General features: G+C 46.3%; 1 protein-coding gene across 6 annotated transcripts in view; it reads right to left on the bottom strand.

Annotated features, from left to right (window-relative positions):
- Window positions 1–22,416, bottom strand: part of celsr1a (cadherin EGF LAG seven-pass G-type receptor 1a) — a 377,534-nt gene that overhangs the window by 9,810 nt on the left and 345,308 nt on the right. For 5 of the 6 annotated variants that reach the window (XM_086010280.1, XM_086010278.1, XM_086010277.1 and 2 more), the window contains 5 exons: window positions 21,718–21,843; window positions 7,867–8,003; window positions 5,674–5,774; window positions 5,069–5,236; window positions 2,312–2,557 (listed from right to left, as the gene is read on the bottom strand). In XM_086010280.1, the coding sequence (XP_085866406.1) occupies window positions 2,312–2,557; window positions 5,069–5,236; window positions 5,674–5,774; window positions 7,867–8,003; window positions 21,718–21,843 (778 nt within the window). The remainder of the gene's footprint in view (window positions 1–2,311; window positions 2,558–5,068; window positions 5,237–5,673; window positions 5,775–7,866; window positions 8,004–21,717; window positions 21,844–22,416) is intronic. The other variant, XM_086010282.1, reaches the window with a different exon arrangement.

A 22,416-nucleotide genomic window follows, 5' to 3' on the forward strand; every position in this document is an offset into this window, starting at 1 on the left:
AGCTGGAGATGTAACAGATATTAAGCAGGTGCAGAGACAGGGGGGGTGGTGGGAGGGGAGGAAGGAATTGAAGGAATATACTGTGCTTATGTAAGAGGCAGGAAAGATAAAATGTTGCAAATGGGAATGGCAAAATCATACAGCATGAAAAATGGGGGCAGGGGTTATAGTTTGAAATTGTTGAATTCAATGTTGAGTCCAGAAGGCTGTAAAGTGCCCTATCGAAAGATGAGGTGCTGTTCCTCGAGCTTACGTTGAGCTTCATTGGAACAATGTAATAGGCCAAGGACAGAGAGATCAGAGTGGGAGTGAAGCAGAGAATTAAAGTGACAGGCGACCGGAAGCTCAGGGTCACCCTTATGGACTGAATGGAGGTGTTCCGCAAAGCGGTCGCCCAATCTGCGTTTGGTCTCCCCAATGTAGAGGAGACCACATCATGAGTAGCGAAAACAGTATATTAAATTGCAAGAAGTATAAGTAAATCGCAGTTTCACCTGGAAGGGGTGTTTGGGGCCCTGGACATTGGGAAGGGAGGAGGTAAAAGGGCATGTGTTGCATCTCCTGCGCTTGCACAGGAAGGTGCCAGGCGAAGGGAAAGGGGTGATTGAGGAGTGGACCAGGGTGTCACGGAGGGAGCGGTCTCTTCGGAATGCTGAAAAGGGAGGTGAGGGGAAGATGCGTTTGGTGGTGGGATCACGTTGGAGGTGGCGGAAATGGCAGAGGATGATCTGTTGAATGTGGAGGCTGGTGGGGTGAAAGGTGAGGACAAGGGGAACCCTATCAACACATGCCCTTTTACCTCCTCCCTTCCCACTGTCCAGGGTCCCAAACACCTTCCAGGTGAAACAGCGATTTACTTGTACTTCTTGCAATTTAATATACTGTATTCGCTGCTCACGATGCGGTCTCCTCTACATTGGAGAGAACAAACGCAAATTGGGCGACCGCTTTGCGGAACACCTCCGTTCAGTCCGTAAGGGTGACCCTGAGCTTCCGGTCGCCTGTCACTTTGATTCTCTGCTTCACTCCCACTCTGATCTCTCTGTCCACGGCCTATTACATTGTTCCAATGAAGCTCAGCGTAAGCTCGAGGAACAGCACCTCATCTTTCGATTAGGCACTTTACAGCCTTCTGGACTCAACATTGAGTTCAACAATTTCAAACTATAACCCCTGCCCCCATTTTTCATGCTGTATGATTTTGCCATTCCCATTTGCAACATTTTGGCCTAGATATTCGGTGGGCTGCGCCACCAGTTAGCGCCTAAAGAGGGCACTCAGTGGCTTTAGCGCCACTGGCCAGGCCTCCCGCGATATTTAGCTGGGGCGCTAATGGCGGCGTTAGCCTGTTGCGCTGCGCCGCCACCGATGATGTCATCGGTGTGCGCAGCGCCCCGCTACCGCCCCGATATTCGGTAGCGCCCGCCTCTGTAGCGCCGTTCGCAACTCGCGCCCGGTTCACGGGGCCTACCTGTGGCAGCAGTAGCGCAAATTAAGGTGGAGGTGCGGGGCGGCCGTTTTTTTCGGCGGCCGCCTGCCAGCACCTCCGTCCCCAGCCTCCTGATCTCCCCCCGCAGCAGTGCTGGCTGTTTTCCGAGAGCCCGGCACTTCTCCTCGGTGTCGGGCTCTTTTGCCGGCACTCGCGATCTCCGATCGCGCTGGTGCAGGCCCCTCCCCCTTAAGAATGGGAGGAAGGCCTGCAGTACTGCAGCGCGCCGTGCCGCAGCGTGTGGCGCTGCGGCACGTTGCGCTGCGATATTCAGTTTCAGCGCCCTAAGAGGGACGCGGAGCGCCTCGAGCCTTGCCCCGTGTCCCTCTTGGGGCGCTCAAGCTGAATTTCCGACGGTCGCTGCTGCTCCAATCGCTGCGCTAATTCCGGCGCCCAGGCGAGCTTGGCGCCCCGTTTGCGGCTCCACCCAATTTCTCCCCCTTTATCTTTCCTGCCTCTTACATAAGCACAGTATGTTCCTTCAATTCCTTCCTCCCCTCCCACCCCGCCGCCCCCCCTGCCCCCAACACCCCTGTCTCTGCAGCTGCTTAATATCTGTTACATCTCCAGCTTTTTCCAGTTCTGATGAAGGGTCCCAGACCTGAAACTGAAACTCTGTTTCTCTCTCCACGGATGCTGCCTGGCCTGCTGAGTATTTCCAGCATTTTCTGTTGTTATTTCAGATTTCCAGCATCCGCAGTATTTTGCTATTGTTTCAGTTTAAGTTTGTTCGTTCTGTATAGAAAAAGAAAAACAAATCCCACTTACATACCTTGCAGAAGAATAAAGTTACATTTTTTTCATTTTGAGAGGAATACTTGCCTTTTCTTTGCTCTGGTTGTGGATTGGAGTTTGGCTGAGATGCAGATGCACTTTCCTTTTCCTGCAGCTCATCCTCACTTCCTCTAGGAATGTCACTACAGTGGTTCGTTTTATTTTCTCTGTGCAGCTCAACATTTACTTTTGTTTCCACCTTCAGCTGCTCCGATGTTCCAGGTTCCTCACTGTCACTGGCTGTTGTACATTCTGCTGGCCAGTAATGTTTCACATGATTGGGCATGGACTCAGCTGTTGGGGGGAACGGAGGTTAAAGCTTTATTAGAAGTCCAGCTCAGTATTATTCATCCTTACAAAACAAGGGCACTCAAGAGTACCAAGAATATCAATCCCCTGTTTAAAGGACGTTTAATATGAATACCGAGGACATCCACATTTTACTGTGGCACTCTAATGTAAGGTGCTCAGTACTCAGGAAACTAGGCATGCCACAGTGCAACGCACTGTATATCAAGGGAGCACTTGCCTTACTGCCCCCAATATCTCCATCCATTTTTGTCTGATTACACCTGTGAAGCGCCTTGGGACGTTTTTCTATGTTAAATGTTCCTTATAAATATGAGTTGTTGTTGTCTTGTTATCCTGTGTGTGATCAAATTTGCCACGGTGCATGTCAAGAATCTGGGTTATTTTTAAATCCAGCCATTAGAATAGGACTATCGGGACCATGGATTTCTCCAAGACTATAGACTATCATTAATGCTCAATTGGCAGTTGGGCAATGTTAGATTTCCTCTCTCTCCTAGAAGGAAGGCTTTGCCCCCAAATAGAAACATAGAATATAGGAGCAGGAGTAGGCCATTCAGCCCCTCTAGCCTGCTCCGCCATTCAATGCGATCATGGCTGATCATCCAAGTTCAGTACCCGGTCCCTGCTTTCTCCCCATACTCCTTGATCCCTTTAGCCTTAAGAAATATATCCAACTCCTTCTTGAATATATTTAATCAATTGGCCTCTACTGCCTTCTGTGGTAGAGAATTCCACAGGTTCACCACTCTCTGGGTGAAGAAATTCCTCCTCATTTCTGTCCTAAAAGGCCTACCACTTATCCTTAGACTGTGACCCCTGGTTCTGGATTCCCCAACCATCGGGAACATCCTCCCTGCATCTAGTCTGTCCAGTCCTGCCAGAATTTTATAAGTTTCAATGAGATCCCCTCTCATTCTTCTAAACTCCAGCGAGTACAAGCCCAATCGACCCAATCTCTCCTCATACGTCATTCCTGCCATCCCAGGTATCAGCCTGGTGAATCTTCGCTGAACTCCTTCCATGGCAAGAATATCCTTCCTCAGATAAGGTGACCAAAACTGCACACAATACTCAAGATGTGGTCTCACCAAGGCCCTGTACAACTGCAGCAAGACATCTTTGTTCTTGTACTCAAACCCTCTCGCTATGAAGGCCAACATACCATTTGCCTTCTTAACCGCCTGCTGCACCTGCATGCTTACCTTCAGCGACTGGTGCACAAGGACACCCAGGTCTCGTTGCACTTCCCCTTCTCCCAATCTATTGCCATTCAGATAATAATCTGCCTTCCTGTTTTTGCCACCAAAGTGGATAACCTCACATTTATCCACGTTATATTGCATCTGCCATGCTTCTGCCCAATCACCCAACCTGTCCAAATCATCCTGTAGTTTCTCGGCATCCTCCTCACAGCACACACACCCACCCAGCTTTGTGTCGTCTGCAAGTTTGGAGATACTACATCTAGTTCCCTTGTCTAGATCATTAATATATATTGTGAATAGCTGGGGTCCAAGGACCGATCCCTGCGGTACCCCACTAGTCACTGCCTGCCACTCGGAAAAAGATCCGTTTATTCCAACTCTTTGCTTTCTATCTGCCAACCAGTTCTCTATCCAAGTCAATACCTTGCCCCCAATCCCATGTGCCTTAACTTTACACGCTTATCTCTTATGTGGGACCTTATCGAAAGCCTTCTGAAAGTCCAAATACAGGAAACTTTGTGATATCCGGCACCGACGGGACCGGCGTGTTGCCGATCTATCAAAACTGCCGGACATACAAAGTTAATGTTGAAGCATACGGAGGTTTTCATCTCCGTATCTGACAACAAACACTGTTGCTTAGCAACAGCTTGTAAACAGTCGGCCCGTACCTTGGAAGCGTCTCTGTAGCTTAGCAACAGCTTCAGAGAGACTTTGCAGAGCCTGACTGTTGAAAAAAAAGCCACGAGAAGAAAAAAAACCTAACAAAATGGCTCCTGATTTCTGCCGGTAGGTCGAGGTTTCCGGACATACAACCTCCGGATAAACCAAAGTTTCCTGTACACCACATCCACTGGTTCTCCCTTATCTATTTTACTCGTTACATCCTCAAAAAATTCCAGTAGGTTAGTCAAGCACGATTTACCTTTTGTAAATCCATGTTGACTTTGTCCGATCCTGTCACTGTTTTCCAAGTGCTCTGCTATTACATCTTTTATAATGGACTCTAGCATTTTCCCCACTACCGATGTCAGGCTTACCGGTCTATAATTCCCCGTTTTCTCTCTACCACCTAGTACCCGCTCCAGCCCATCTGAGAATGGATTAGACTCACTCAGTGGAAGCAAATGAGGTAGGTGCCAGGCTGAGAACTTTTCATCTCTACTTGGAGGCAGAACTCTCAGTCAGTGGAACTACCACACACCAAGACAGCTCTTTATTATGTACGTGACTGACAGAAAACAGGTACCACTTCTTTCTTACTGTTACTTGTTGTATTTTGTCTTACCCTTTGGTGTACTGTGTATGGGTTTTTTTTCATTATTTTTAGTTGCTCCTTGCTTCCAGTTGGGGTCTGCTTGAAACTCATCTTCACTATCTGATGAATGACTAGAAGCATAGGAGCTGCTGTGATCATCTTCCAAGGAAAGCTCGCTGTCCGAGTCAGAATCTGGCTCTGGAAAAAAGAAACAAATGGAAAAAAAATCCATTAACTAGAATAACAAAAAGGTGTAATGTTTACTGATCCAGTCCATTCTTAATCAAAATCCATAGCTTCACAGCACCAACACCAATACCATTAGAAGCTACAACATAATTGTAGATCAGGACCTACAGTGGACCTGGCCCCATGGACTATGTATCGTCAGTATAGAACTTCTGATAGCCAACTTGTATTAGAGTATAATTACTTACAACTTTTGAATAGATTGCTGTAGTGTAGATATCACCAGACAGCAGAGGAATATTTACTTCATCCGATGTATTTCAAATTATTTGTATTTATTCTGTATCAGAAAAACTTATATTCATTGCTAAAACTGTTAAATAACTTTTAACGTAAACATTTTGCACAAATGGACTATACAGATTGATTAACCTGACGAGCCTTACCATCAGGTTTCTTTACTTTTTTGTGGAATATTGAAGAATCTGGTTCTGTATGGCTAACTTCTGCTTGACTTGATAATAAGCTCACTCTCTGAGCTTCATCCCTGTGAAAAGATGCAGAACTTTTTCAGTATTAATACAACTTGGTCGTAGTTAGACAGCAAAACAACCAGAGGAACGATAAGGTTATAGTAGTCCAGAGGTTGGATGCCTCCTGTTTTAAGTAAATGGATGAGCAATTCTAAGAAATAAGAAAACATTTTGCCTTCTCAAGAAAAATTGAATAATCTTAGACAGGACAGTCAATATTGGAGAACAGAGGAGAAATTCAATTCTCTAAAAGCAGTCCTAGATCAAGTCTCATGAGGACCATTGAATCATAGATCATAGAAATTTACAGCACAGAAGGAGGCCATTTGGCCCATCGTGTCTGTGTCGGCCGTAAAAGAGCTCTCCAGCCTAATCCCACTTTCCAGCTCTTGGTCCGTAGCCTTGTACGTTACGGCATTTCAAGTGCACATCCAAGCACTTTTTAAATGCGATGAGGGTTTCTACCTCTACCACCCTTTCAGGCAGTGAGTTCCAGACCCCCACCACCCTCTGGGTGAAAAAAGTTCTCCTCAACTCCCCTCTAATCCTTCTACCAATTACTTTAAATTTATGTCCCCTGGTTATTGACCTCTCTGCAAAGGGAAATTGGTCCTTCCTATCCACTCTATCTAGGCCCCTCATAATTTTATACACCTCAGTTAAGTCTCCCCGCAGCCTCCACTGTTCCAAAGAAAACAACCCCAGTCTATCTAATCTTTCCCCATAGCTAAAATTCTCTAGTCCTGGCAACATCCTCGTAAATCTCCTCTGTACCCTCTCTAGTGCAATCACATCTTTCTTGTAATGCGGTGACCAGAACTGTACGCAGTACTGTAGCTGTACCCTAACTATTGTACAAGTTCAGGCATAACCTCCCGGCTCTTATATTCTATGCCTCGGCTAATAAAGGCAAGTATCCCGTATGCCTTCATAACCACCTTATCTACCTGTCCTGCTACCTTCAGGGATCTGTGGACACGCACTCCAAGGTCCCTCTGTTCCTCTACACTTCTCAGCATCCTACCATTTATTGTGTATTCCCTTGCCTTGTTAGCCCTCCCCAAATGCATTACCTCGCACTTCTCCAGATTGAATTCCATTTGCCACTTTTCTGCCCACCTGACCGGTGCTATCTTCTGGCAGTCTACAGCTTTCTTCCTCACTATTAACCAGAGGATATGTGACCCAAGATCATCCACCTTGATCATCATGAGCCAATGAAAGGGAATAAGTGACTAGTGGAACTGTCTTTACTGATGGACAAACCAATATAAATCTAGTATTTATTCAACAGTGGATAATTAGGTCACTGTGGCAATGCTGAAAAGCTATCCACAGTCTCTTGGGACAACTCTAACTTAGAAAAAAGGACAAGACAGCAAAACAAAATTTAAAGGGAGAAAAAGGTCAGAATCCAATGACGAGGTGGGTGATGGCACAAGACTGAAAGGAAAAAAATTACAACCACTAAATTGGCCATGCAACAGAAAATCTCTATGATCAATGTAGGATATTTCCTATGTTCTTATGAAAATGTCCCCGTTAATTAGCTGCAGTAGTTCTTTATCTCCTTTCAGTGGCTGACTTCATACTTAACTCTTCAAAAATAAAGGCCACTAGTGCTGTCTTTGCCAGCTCTGCTATTTAATCCTGCAGCCCTTTCCAGTTTCTTCGCTGCACGGCTTAGTCATACATAGGTATCCTATGTACAGTCATGTGAATTTTAGAGCAGTCTTTCTTTTGCACACAATGCTGTTATTCAGTGACTACCTGTCAGTGTTCCAAGTAGATTTAAGCAGCCTCAGGTAATACTTAACCAGAAATTAAACACACCTCGTCAACTAATCACTGGTGCCAAGTCATCACATTTTCATGCTTTTGAATGTCTCATTGCAAGGGTTTAGTTTTAATGAAAAGCATAGATAGCAGCAATAAACTGGGCAAATGCAAGCATGGTCAATTAGATATTGTAAAAGAAAGCTTACTTGACACAAATGAGCATTAGATTAAGCAAATTAACGCACTATGATGGTAACAGACCATGCAATTGGTTATATTAGAAGTATACCAGCAAAGATCAGAATCATGCACCCTCCACCTGATTACCTGAGTTTAGAAGCAATGCAGCTATTGTGGCTCTTGGCTGACCTGACAGTGCTCTCCATGGAGGCTGTAGACTCTCCAATGGCAGTGCGATACATTCGTCCTTCATCCACGTATGTGTTGTTACAGTTGAGAGACCGCTGGAAGAGAGCACATCGTTTCATTCCACCCATTAGTGCCACCTGTTAAACTAGCCAGGCTTTCAGTCACTAAGCATATGGGTGAAGACAGAATGATCCAATTACAGCATGTGACATTTGATGCTTCCTGTGGCGAACTGAACTGTTGAACTAGCAGCAGTTCTCTTCAATTACATAGCATGGATTGTGTGCTATCATTTATCATAATCTACCATTCATCATATTCTGGAAAAGATTCACCGGCCCTGATATTGGGTTCTCAACCTCCCCATTTTTTTGTAAGCAGGGATGGGGCGGTAGCAAGACCCAAATTACAGAAATAAACTTAGCACTGACCTCCCGCCAGATGCCTGCCTGATGCCATTTTCGAGCAGGCCTCAATTTAAGTGGTCAATGCCAGAAACAGGTGGGAGCCGCTTTATTCAATGCAAATTGGAGATTTAGGACCCTGATGCCATTCTGGCAACTGCTGAGCTCACCCATTACATAGGGCTGGATTTTCCCTGTGGAGGCGGGATGGTGGTGGAAGCGCTGGTTGGCGGGTTCCGGTCCCGCTCCCGTCTGCAGTCGCTCTCTCAAAAAGATTTTCCGTAGATTGGCCTCGTTAAGTCCACCAATTAATGGGAAGCGGGTCTGATGACGTCATTTGATGATGCGTCATCAGCCGGTTTCCTTAAAGGGGCCATGTCCACATTGATTTTGACAGTTGTGCTGTCAGTGTTCTACAGCATTGAGGTGTTGCAAACACTGACAAGCACTGCACAAAGGTGCACGGCTGCACCAAGGCTCTCCCATGATTCCCTCCACATGCTTATGGAGGGAGTCACAGCACACAGGGAGATTCTCTTCCCTTCCCATGGGCGGAAGAGACCTCCCCTGGAGATCAACGCAGCCTGGTTGCACATTGCACAGGAGAACACAAGCAGGGATGTGGTCAGGAGGGCCAGGCTGCAGTGGCACCAACCTTTCAATGATCTCAGTAGATCACGAAGCATTACTGCAAAGCCACACTCAACCTCACCCTGCTATGCCACTCAACGCATCCCCATCACTCTGCCTTCCCTACCCTACTCCTGCACATCCTTACTCACACCAACTTACCTTGCACCTCCACCCAACCCTCTCTATCTACATTATCACTTCCCCATCTCACTAGCCACCCCTCACACTCACCCTCATCCTACTGCAAGCATACCAACTAACAACACACAAGGGTAGGCATTTGAGAGGTTTAGCCAATGTTCATGTGAAGTTTCTGGTAATGTGTTGTCATACAGTGAAATCTGTATTTTCAACACTTCACATATCACAGATCTGTGCACACCTTTGAAAAGTGTCTCACTGAGTTCTAGTAAATGTTGAGGCATAACTCCCCTACCCCCCCCCCCACCCCACTATAGTGAGGGGTGTGAATGGAATGGCTTAGACATTAAAGGGATGCTTCATGGTGCTGGTGTGGGATGGTTTCAACCTGGCGCATCATGTGGCAGCCAGGGTTTACAGCGTCAAGTGAAGTAAATCTGGCCATGGTGATGCCATCGCTGGCCTCCCGGGCAGCAATGTTGTCATGCCCTGTGTAGCATCAGGTGATGGCGGAGAAGGTTGGTGATGTTGGTGTGCCTGGCTGTGCAGGAATAAGCCGTATAACCGATTCAGAAAAATACACCATCTTATGAAAGAATTCTGGCCTTATTAAAACAGGACAAACTGGGTTTGGAAATTTACAAACCGAACGATGAAATAGCTGTGAAAGAATTCTGGCTATTGAGGTAAGACAGTTGTTGACCCTGAATAACCTTATTGAAACAGAAGGTGCATGGCTCCAACAGGCTGACCTTTGGAAACAAAAACAATGGTTCACCCTGGATAAGGTGTTCTAATTTAAACTTCGTAAAGATGGCACATAAGATAAGGAACATCTGCCCTGGTAAAGATGACAAAATGAGGAACACTTGCCCTTCACACCATTTTTATATGGTCAACCCAGAACACCTGGAGATGAGACAAGATTAACCCTAACCCTAAATGCAGCTAATGTAGCAGTAAGAAGTGCAGAGGTCGGCAGAAAGATGAATAGGGATAATTGACTTGCATCAGCAGAAACTTTAAAGGAAATACCACTGAAAAAGGGTATAAATATTGAAGTTTCAAATGGGATATCAGACTCGCTTTAATCGGGCAAAGCGATGCTCGGCTACAGAGGCGGCTCTGTAGTCTATAACTCTTTGCACCTCGGGGACCAAAGGTATTTGATATTGATGGATATCCTGTATAGAAACCTTTAAGAACTGTAATACTGTAGTGAAGTTAAGATTTAAAAGTAAGATTCTCTTAATAGGATAGTATTTTTTCTCTTTTTAGAACTGTTAAAGTTGCGATTGACTGATTCACCAACTGTAAATTGCATGTCGGTTCTTTAATAAATCTCTATATATTTTTAGAATTGTCTCACATAAGCCTTCTGTATCAAAAACTCGCAAACTCAATCTCTGTACACTCTTTGGTGAAGAGTTACAGAATTCTGAGGGAGTTTTCTGGACCCTCATAATATCCGGGATGTTAGAATCTAGCTAAACTTATTAAAAGCGCTATCTGGAGTACGGTAACATTCTCGGGTTGTTCCTTTCCTTTAGGGAGAGATAGTCCGGACCTTTAGACCCAATTAAGCGTCTTTAGGATTCGGCTACCTCAAACTTTAGTTGAAAGTGAACGTCTGAGAAATACGCCTGATCCGGGGTAGCCCTAAAGGGGCTAGGACTAGTAAATATCCCTTCATGGTGATGTTGGTGTTGGGGCTGATCGTGGAAGGACACCAATGTTGCTGCATTAGATGGGAGCTGCAGGTGAGGTGGCAGAAGCGATCCATCAATGGTGAGAGAGGTTGTTCCAATGAGGTGGCACTGGATATAGAGTTGGCTCTAAACACTTGCAAGCTAAAGAAATCTCTTTGGGGGAAAAATTCGGTATTGCCCCATTTGGGGCACCGTTATCGGCCGTGCGCAAAGTTCAGCGCCTGGCGCTAATTATCGCCTCTGACAGCAAACTTGGCTTTTATCACCCCTGGAGGTGATTGGAGCACTAAATCAGGCACTTCACACCTGTCTTAAGGCGCAAACGCCGAGGAGCGAGGCGCTACCTCAGAGTGCTGGCGAAGCAAGGAAGGGCAAATCAAAATGAACCTGCAAAGTGCTGCTCAGTACTCAAAACTCCTTCACACAGCGTTGGATCTCTCCAGAAGTCAGTCTCTCTCTCTCTCTCTCGCTCTGACTGCGTGGTGCAAAAATGTCACCGACAAAAAAAGGCAGGAAGCGGTTGCCTTTAAATAGCGCTCCCCCAGTCCCTTTCTGACAGCATAACGCTCCCCTCAACCTGTCGTTGCTAGCGGCAGGCGGTAAGGCAGGGGGCGCCACTCAATATCCGGTCCGGGGCGCTACGCACTCGAATGACGTCACAACCTGCCGGCGCAGGAGATCGTGGTGGAAGTGTTTAGCGCCACCGCAAAATGTCTAGTTAATTTCGCAAGCAGCACAAACATCGCCACGTCCAGCCTCTAGTTGCTTTGCGCCCCAATTGGCGCCCTCTTAAGGCACTAATGGGAGGCGCAAACAACTGAATTTTCCCCCCTTTATGTCTTACAAATGCAGTAACCAACAGTTTCTGAGCTCTGAAACTGAACAGCTGCAACATGGTATCCTTTATACCACTTCTGCAGCGGTCAGGTTATCGGATAAATCAAAGCAGACTCAACTCACACCAGGATGAGCTGGTGTGTTCCCCGAGCAGCGGGTAACCCGTGGGGTAGCACGTAAAATTGCAATGTAGGCTCAAAATAGCATTAAATTGGCTGTTAACAAGCCATTTATTGATCTAAATTGTCTCCCCCGCTGCTTGGTGTCGGGTCAGTTCTGCGCTGACAGACCCGCCACCTGGGAGACTCGCGTGGAGGCGGGTTGACAGCGGGTTTCCTACCCGGTGTCAATCTTTGCTATTTTGACAGCTGACCCGCCTCCAAACCCGCCCTCTGAGCGCCGGCAAAATCCAGCCCATAGAGTGGGAATAAGCCAAAACCAGCATCACTTAAAGCGATCACGGAAGCAGCTCTGAGATAATAAAACATAATTTATTTGGCACTTTTGGGCAGTAGGATGAACATAATTGCTCTCCCTGTGCCTCACTGCTAATCCTCTTCCCCCTTTAATAATGGTCTCTGTCACCCTCCCCCGATCGGCCCAGCCCTGCCCATTAATCTCTTGCGCAGGTCTGTGCTCTGCCGGATTGCCTGCATCCCTAAAACAGCGTGCTGCCTATAAGTGCTTGGAGCAAATGAAGCCCAATCATCAAAATGGTTTGGGCTTCTTGCTGGTGACACCGGGCGTGTGTTGAGACTGTTCCGCCCGATGAATGGTGAAGGTGACAATCGATCCACTATCGCACATCTGATAGCCTTGCAATAGTTCATGATATCACTAATCCAGTAGAGGAGTACAGTGAACTGAGAGGCAATTTTATCAGTTCACGCTGCGGGCGTGCCCCGAATTTCCGATATGCAGGGTCAGTGGACGAGGCTCCTGCTGGCAGTGTGGACTCATAATATTACTTCCTACTGTTAAATTTATTACAAAATATATAACAATTTTAAACCGTAATCAATTTATTATAGAGCTCTCACTGTTCATTTCCATATAAATTTATCTTTTTATGTCATAAAAATATTGAAATGAATCAGACTCTGCTGTAATGGTAAAGAGGACTACACCACTTCAGCTGTATGACCAATCTTAATTTAACATGCAAGCCCACTGAATGCCTTTCCCACTTAGTCTCGATGACAATGGCTCTATGACTACATTGAGGAATGGCTTTGTGTTTGTATTAGTGTTCAACTCCACCAGATTTTAGAATTCCTCCCTCAATCCCCTCTTAGTAGTTTTGCAAGCTCTCAACAAATCAATCTCCTTCATACTTTTCTTTCGCCCTGTTAAGTTCTCCTTTTATTTATGCAGATAATGTTTTAGCTCTACAATTACCTGAATTTGTTTCTGTAAACCTGCTTGATGTTAGAGGTGTGGCTGGCGATTGAATGTGACCATAAATTTTGTAGTTTATGTTGCTAAGATTTTGGTAGCCACCCAGAGAGAGGATCGATAATGTTCTTTATTAACAAGACACTGTCTTCACAGTGTTTGGCAATTCATTTACAAAAGATTTGATGAAATGATAAAGCACTTTAAAACACGCATTACTTGAGTAAGTTGGCATTAGAACGAAAATAACATTAGGCTTTTCTCTCTTCCCAGGCAAAAAATTGCTTCATAAAGGCAGTAGTTACTAAAATGAAACAATTACTGACAATGCTTGATTCAGTTCAAGACATTGTAATACTCATTAGTAAGATCATATTTAGAACATTGTGTGCACCTTCGGGCACCCTACTTTCAATGGGACATTGACACGTTGCCCAATTTAAATGTACTACAATGAGAATCGTTTCAGGATCAAGTACTTTACACTATGGAAACGCTCTCAGAACTGAAATTGATTTTAGTGCAAAAAAAGATTAAGGGGGGATATAATTCAGCTCGTTATTTAACTCTGACTGGCAAGTACAGAACTAAACGACACAAATATAAAATCAGCAAGCCTGAAGACAGCCCACAGATCAGCAGAAATCCACCCCCTCCCAGAGTTGTGACTGTCTGAAACAAAATCAGTTAACACTATGGTAATTAACTGCACTAAAATGGAGCCAAATATCTGTTTAAGAATAAGACTGAAAGTTGTAAGGACCAGTACATACATAAACCATTGAATATTTAATGGAGCACAGTAGTTCCTGTGTTGCTGAGCTCATGGAAATGCCATCTGTGGAATGCAGTTGGTCAGGGTTCAATAATGTGGGTTGTAATTATCGAGTGATATTTGGGTGATTTGTTGGGTTGGGCAGAGGGCTCAGGAGGAAATTTCATAAGGGCTTTGTCTTCTTGGACGTTTTACCTGTTGTTATTCACCTTCCTCAAATGAAATAAGAGAGGCGGATTTAATGATAGGGCAAATCGCACACGATCGGCAGAAAGATTGGACCTCATGGATTCTGGGGCCTTTTAAACACTTAAATCCTCTCCCATAAGGAATTTTCTAAGGTGGTTTCTCATGTTCTCAGAATCCACATGACATCTGGCAGGAGTACAGTAACTCGGGGAGTCAAATTTTATTAAGATGCATTGACACAAAATGCCTGAACTAGAGACTGTTATTGCTATTAGTTTCCCACTGCTACAACAGAAAGCTGGTTTGCCCCAGTAGTACCCCAGTAGATGGAAATTAATTAAACCTAGAAGGATATAGAATTTTCCAATAGGATAGAATATATCAGAAATGATGCAGTGTAGCTCTGTGGGTTCATTTTGAGTCCACACACCAGCAGGAAAACTTGCTCACCTAGTATGAATCCAAAATTCAGCCATGCACGTCCCACTATTCCTCACCACTAGGTCTATTTCCACTGGAGCAGAGAAAGCTAAGAGGACATTTATTAAATATCTTTAAAATAATTAAGATTTTGTTAGGGTGAATAGGGAAAGACTATTTCCTGCAATTAGGAAGTCAGTCCTGAATTTAAAACGGTCACGAAGTGACTGAGGAAAGAGGTTAGGAGAAATTTCTTTACGCAGAGGGTTGCTGAATGCTATGCCATTGGAATTAGTTGAAACAGAGATCATTTCATCTTCTAAGGGAAAAGAGGATAAACATTTAGAAAGGATGAAATTAGTTTCTTTATTAACACTTGTTGCATTTATGGGTGGGAGCAAAAAAAAGTCAGGCCAAAAGCGAGTGAAGACAAAATCAACATCAAGGCACAACGCAGAGTTTGTGGGCTGGAGTGGTACAACCCATGAGCTTTCAGTTGGTGGCTGGTGAAATGCATGTGCTGCTGCCCGAGGTGAGCGCAAGGAGGAATTGCCCCGCTGGAGCACCATCCTCTCAAGACAGCAGTAGATCATGCCTGGCAAAAGCTAGTAACAAAACAGAGCAAGACCCGGGATCATATGTGGGAGAAGGCTGGGTGGGTGCTTTAAGGAGCCTGGCACACCCAACTGTGCCATGTATAAAGAATGTGGTCCAACACTATGCCAAAAATGTTGCATGTCAAGCTGTAGCGCATTCACTATCCCCATGTCAGGCTTACCACAACAGCAATGTTCTTTCATTGTATCTCCTGCACACCCATATTTCAGCAGTGCACACAATCAAGCTGCAACTTACAACTGAAAGCCTTGCTTCACACACACTTTCCAAGAGTTTTACTTGTCAAACTATTGTAACACAAACATGGCTACCTACTGACACCACTCAGGGTGGATTTCAAGTTGGGCATGTGGCAGGTATCAGTGACCCCTTGTACTTTGGGAAATGCAGCAGTACGGTGACACTGGACAGGTGTTCCATTCTGTTCAATGGCGAAGGAGACTAAAGTGTTGGCCATGTTGACTGATGCATCTGTTGGATCCACGTGTCAGCAGCACATGAGCTGATTTTGCAATATTTGATGGGAATAAGCTATGAGCATAAAAGTTGAGAGCAGTGGTGACCGGCAGCCACCGGCAGTGTCGATCTCTCCAGCCACCGGCAGTGTCGATCTCTCCAGCCACCGGCAGTGTCGATCTCTCCAGCCACCGGCAGTGTCGATCTCTTCCAGCCACCGGCAGTGTCGATCTCTCCAGCCACCGGCAGTGTCGATCTCTCCAGCCACCGGCAGTGTCACCCCTAGGTTGTAGTTTGGGTGTAAACGGCAAAGCTCTGCAATTGGCTCTCTGCTGACCCAGAGCAAGCTGAGGCAGTGCCCATGGCCATTGCCAAGGTCTGCAGGTATGGTTGGATACTTGGTTATCTCACCGGCTTGCGTCACTTCAAGCAGCAAATACTGTATGTGAGGCACTTTAAAAACAAACTTACTTTGAGTGGCTGCTGGTCACCACTGCTCTCAACTTTTATGCTCATAGCTTATTCCCATCAAATATTGCAAAATCAGCTCATGTGCTGCTGACACGTGGATCCAACAGATGCCTCAAAAATTATTTAAAAACTATAAATAAAAATTTCAGAAATAAGGAAAAAAATGTCCTTCAAAAACTACTATAAAAATACTAAAACTGTACTGTCACCATTGCTAAAAATACATCAAAATCCTTTGCCACTTTAAGAGCTCATTCACCCACGCAGCGTCCGTCCCTTGCTCCCATTTCAATTGGAGGCACAGGGGGAAAAAAGAGCAAAGCTGGCACAAATCCCACAAAATTGTATTAGGTTCTTATTTAAATATTTTTTCAGGAATTCTGAGACCACAATGAGATAAAAGCATGAACTAGGCCCAAGCATGAGCGCACAATGCAGCGGAGTGTGGAAGTGTAGTACGGTAGAGAATGAGTGCAGAGCCTGTTCTTCTAATTCTGAGATTCTCCTGTGCCTATGGTGTAACTGCTCCTCTGGCACAAATCTCCACAAAATCAATCTCCATTAGTCAAAGAATGTCATGCTGAAACTGTGCAGTTCTCTTGTCAGACCACACTTTGAGTACTGTGTTCAGCTTTGGTCACCAAGCATAAGGGAAACATTCAAGATCTAGGATGGTGCAGAGAAAAGTTGATCCTTAGATTGAGGTGTGAGAAACTGGGACTTTAGTCTTACAGTGAGGGGACTTAGGGAGGACCTCATAGGAGTATACAAGATATTAAATTATATATATGTTAAATCTGGAGTACCTCTTCAAGATAAGCCAAGGGGCTAAAGCTAAAACTGGTGAAAGGACAGTGTCAAAGGAGAACTTCTTCACACAAGGAGTGCCCAATACTTGGAATGGTCTTCCAGATAGGGGTATGGAAGCCAAGGCCATAGATTCATTCAATAAGATGACATTATGGGGAGGGATTCGTACTTTTTTCTGATGGAACGGAGATGGGCTGAATGGCCTCCTTCATCATGTGATCTTGTGAATCAAGAAAGCTGCCTGTAGATGCTCTAGTAATAACTTTCAGCACATTGAGTGGAACTGGGTTGATTTTACAAGCTTAACACTGCAATCTCACTATGGAATAATTAACCTCTGTTAAACTGTCAACTTTGAGCTATAAAAGCTCAATGAAATACAACCATCATTTAACTTCAGGGTTCACATTGGATAGGTCAACCAACAAATGCTTTTAGACTTTATAACTCGAGCATCACCAAAAATATATGAATTCGTTTAATGTCTAAAATATTTTTATTTTACATACACAAAGCGTATTAATGTTATTGTTAGTGTTCCTAGGATAGCAGATTATGGGCACGCAGCTGGGTTGTGTAGCCTCCGTTGTTTGGGCACTACGGGTGCCATTTGGGGGCCAAAATGGTGTCCGCTGCGTGCGCACACACACACCTCTGCCATGAATCGCACAGGACACCATATTGGTGAAGGTGTTGGCGCGCGGACAGCTAAATTCTGCCGGAAGTATGCAGAGCAGGCAGATCATGGCTTTTTGATGTCAGCGCTGTCATTTGGGAGCTCCGCGCTCCAGCCGACGCCCTCTCTTAACCTCGCACAGCTGAATATGTGTTACGCAGCATGAAGGCAAGCTCCCCCCGCCAACCCCCCCACCACGCCCTCCAGCACTGTTTAAAGGGATCATCAACTACTTATAGGTTAGTTGCTGGTTGATTTCTTTTGGCTGTTGCTACAATTCTACAAGTGTTTGGTGCTTTCCACAGTTGTTTCAAGTTGCAAAAGTCTACAGGGAATGGCGTGGCAGGTGCTGAAGGACGTTTTGCTGACTTCAAGGCTTCTGCACAAACCAGCTGCTTTCCGACAGGGGTGCACTAGTGGGCCCTCCTCTTGGAATAGAGCGTGACTGGGAGAATGAGCAGAGGCTATGCAATGCAGGGCAAGCTGCTAGATGAGGGAGAAGGAGGAGGAGAAGGGCCCTCAGCAGGAGGCCATATCTGCCCAGGGTGTTCAGGGAGCAATTCTTCTACCTGAACCTCAGCGAGGAACAATGCGTGAGACGTCTGCGCTTCAATAAGCACGCCCTCACTGAAATCTGTCAACTGCTGCGGCTGCAACTCCAACCTCAGAGCAGGGCGAGGACCACATTGCCAGTGGCTATGAAGAAGGTGACCGTGGCAATGAACTTGTGTGTGTCTGGCTCCTTCCAGGCTGGAGCTGGAGATATTTGCAACATCTCGCAGTTTGCCATCCATTGTTGCATAAGGGAGGTCACTGAGACTCTCTATTCAAAGAGAGATAACTACATTTCATTCTCTCTTGCCAGAAAGTAGCAGACGGAGCCAGCACAAGGGTTTGCAGGCTTCCCATGGTGCAGGGTGCCATTGACTGCATGCACATCGCTTTGCGGGTGCCGCAGGTCAACTCTGCCATATACTGGAACCGAAAGGGTTTCCACTCCCTGAACGTCCAACTGGTGTGTGACCATAGACAGCACATCATGCAGGTCAATGCCCATTATCTTGGCAGTAGTTATGATGTCTTTATTCTGCAGTAGTCCACTGTGCCAACTGTATTTCAGCCACCACAGCTACTGGGTGACGAGGGCTATCCGCTAACGACATGGCTCGTGACTCTGGTTCGCAACCCACACACACGTGTGGGACAAGCATACAGCGAGAGCCATGCTGCCTCAAGAAATGTGAAAGAACAGACAATTGCCGTGCTGAAACGTGATTCCGCTGCCTGGACTGCTCTGGAGGAGCCCAGCAGTACTCGGCTGAGCAGGTCTCAAGATTCGCGGTGGTCTGACGCATGCTGCACAACATCGCCATCATGAGGGGACTGCGCTTGCCACCAGCTATACGGCGAGCAGCTGAGGAGCAGAAGCATGAGGAGGAGAAAGAGCAGGAGGAAGGAGGAGGAAGAGGAGCGCCAACCTACACAGACCCTTTCTGCCTGGGCTGTCCATGAAAAACTAATTTCAGTGCGATACCAGTAATCTCAACCCCAATTCCCCATTCACCAACAGTCCCATACTCCTTACCTTCCCTCTGTCACTGACCAATACATCATCCTCTTGGCCTCAATGCAAAAATAAAAGCCACCACAAAGTAAACATTGCAAACAAAATTTATAAAAGAAATCATGCTATACTCCATTCACAATTAAACCATCCCTGTGCATTCCGTTAGTGCCTGTCTTCTGTGTCCCTTTGCCTGTCCTATTGCTCCTACGAAGTGCTATCCCAGTGGCTGCAGCATGGCTGGTGGAAGGCTGCTGACTTTCAGTGGATGGAGCGTGCAGATGGTCTTGGAGGACGACCTCGAGCAGTTCTTAGAAGGCTCGGCTTCAGACGGCACCATCTTGGCATGGGTGGCAGCAGTCTGGGCTGGCTGGCTGACAGGCAACAAACAAGGGCACTGGCAGAGTGGCGAGTATGAATGTTGTCATCATGAGAGAGAAAAGAAAGACTTGCATTTATATAGCGCCTTTCACGACCACCGGACGTCTCAAAGCACTTTACAGCCAATGAAGTACTTTTGAAGTGGAGTCAGCAGGTTCGTCCTCCCTGGAGCCACTGCCACGTCAGCACTGCAATCTTAGTAATCTGTTGGAGGACAGATTGCTGGACTGCTGTGGCACCCTGCAAACCCCCTTTGAACGCTGCTACCCGCAGCCATGATGGCAGCAAGCTGAGCTTGTATGAGAACAATCTGAGCTTGTATGGCAGCACTCTGTGCTTGCATGAGTGCAAGCTGAGCTTGTATGGCAGCACTCTGTGCTTGCATGAGTGCAAGCTGAGCTTGTATGGCAGCACTCTGTGCTTGCATGAGTGCAAGCTGAGCTTGTATGGCAGCACTCTGAGCTTGCATGAGAGCAAGCTGAGCTTGTATGGCAGCACTCTGTGCTTGCATGAGAGCAAGCTGAGCTTGTATGGCAGCAAGCTGAGCTTGCATGAGAGCAAGCTGAGCTTGTATGGCAGCACTCTGAGCTTGCATGAGAGCAAGCTGAGCTTGTATGGCAGCAAGCTGAGCTTGCATGAGAACAATCTGAGCTTGCATGAGAGCAAGCTGAGCTTGTATGGCAGCAAGCTGAGCTTGCATGAGAACAATCTGAGCTTGCATGAGAACAATCTGAGCTTGCATGGCAGCAAGCTGAGCTTGCATGAGAACAATCTGAGCTTGTATGGCAGCACTCTGAGCTTGTATGAGAGCAAGCTGAGCTTGCATGAGAACAATCTGAGCTTGCATGAGAACAATCTGAGCTTGTATGGCAGCAAGCTGAGCTTGCATGACAGAAGTCTGAGCTTCCACTGCAGCACTCAGACTTTTGGTGGCACTGTGCTATCCTTGTCACCTTCTCTGGCTGCAGTGCACTTGTGCCCGGTGTCTCACCATGTGCAGATCCCGCCTCTAATCTATCCTCTGAGATATGCGCAATGTCAGTATCTAAACTAGTGGCTGCGAGTCACTCTTTTTTTGCTGTTCCTCCACTGCCTGGCCAGGTTGCAGTTCTTGGTAAAAAGCACAAGGGTAAGATTGTGGTGAGGGAACGGTGGGGGGAAAGTAAGAGGTGCTGCTTACTCCATCTGCAGCTTGTAAGTCAGAAGAGATTGTGGGATGAGGGGGAAGTGGAATGTGAGAAGGAGGATTAGGTATGAGGATATCGACAACTTCAATGGTTTCAGCCCCGCTGCTGGCCATGTCCTCAGTAATGGTTGTTCCAATAATGGACAGCACTGTCTCCTCCATGGGGTTTAGGACGTGTAGGTACACTTATCCCCCTCCGGTTAGTTCCTGCTGCCTCCGGTTCTGCGTCACCTTGCCCTGCAAGAGAGAAGGAAGTGTGTCAGTGAGTGTCGGCAATCTGTTTGGGTGATGTGACTGTCATGGTTGAATAGCTGGCAACATGTGCAAGCTGTGAGATGTGGGTGTGAGGTCTGAGTCGTGTGATATAGATTGTTGGTAGGTGAATGATGGGGGTGTGGTAAATTGAGGAGTGGCTAAGGCTAGTGGTGCTGTTGGTAGGATATGGCATTTGAAGATGCATTCACTGACCTTGACCACTCGTGTGATGTTATTGAACTTCTTGCGGTACTGCACCAAGGTCCTCGGGGCTAGACTCCTGGCATTGATCTCCACAGCTATCAGCTCCCATTGCCTTTTGACCATGTCTGCAGGGCTTCCTGTCCCCCTGCGGATACAGGACATTGCTCCTCTTTTCCACCTTCTCCACCAAGACCTCCAGTGCAGTGTCGGAAAACCCTGGAGCCCGTTCTTGCCCATGTTGTGTCATTCTTCACTGTTTCCCAGGTCAGATTCACTTCCTGCACAACCCCCAGCCACAATGCACCTCCCCTTTAAGAGGTGCAGGCTAGCTTTAAGCAGTGCAGGCTAGCTTTAAGTAGTGCTAGGAAGTTACGATTTTGAGCCCCTGCTGATACGTGCAACCAATGAACAGTGTGGTTAGCGCTGGATGCATGCAGAAATCATGCTAATGTGCAGGCATGAAGATAGCTTGCTGCCTGCATTGCAATCAACAGGCTCGGGTTAATCACGTATCGTGATCCCCACGCCCATTTTTGGGGGCTATCCAATTTAACCCCCTATGCATCTCCACTGCTTATGGTAAGGAAAGTCTGCTCAAGGAAGGATTACATTTCTTCAGTGTTTCAGTCTGGACAGACTGGAAAGTGTGATACAATACCCTGATTCTGAGGACCCAGCAACTTACTGATAAAACTGTGGTTCTGGTCAGTACCGTGTCATCTGGATGTTGTTTCTTTCCGGTGAATATGTTCTTCAGACCTTTCCAAACTTCTTTGTTGAAGATACAGTGGCAGAAGAAAATGATGAGCCCCTGAAACCACAAAGCAATTCATGACTGATACGACTGGAAGATGTCTTAGAATCACACCAAGTTAAATCCGGTAACGAGTTCACATTGTGGTGTAGTGCTGCTGACCCATAGACCAGCAAGATTCCTGCCCTGCGCTGAGTTAACCAATCTCAGTCAGGGTACCATGGAGCTACTTAACTGGCCTTGACGTTGCAGCTTGGGTTCTTGCTCCTGGTCATATCCATCCACCCCTCTGTTAAAAGGCAAGTTTACATGTGGATGAGAACAGGATCAAGCTGGGTTTTGATGCCCCTACAACCTAATACAGGAAACTCTTTTTTATCTGGCACCGACGGGACCGGCATGGTGCCGGTTTATCAAAAAGTCCGGATTACAGAGAGGTATAGCAAAAGGTACGAGAGCCCCGTACACGGCCACAGATCCAGGCGTCCCTGTTGCATAGCAACAGGTGCAGGAACCCCGGTTACATGGCCACAGATCCAGGAACGGCCACTAATATGAAGTAAAACTTACCTGAACCTACTCCTGAATTTTGCCGGTTAATAGAGATTTCGGGTTATTTAGGTGCCGGTA

This window comes from Somniosus microcephalus, chromosome 17 (genome assembly GCF_052327205.1).
Source record: "Somniosus microcephalus isolate GS21.2 chromosome 17, FLI_Smic_1.0, whole genome shotgun sequence".
Lineage (NCBI taxonomy): Eukaryota > Metazoa > Chordata > Chondrichthyes > Squaliformes > Somniosidae > Somniosus > Somniosus microcephalus.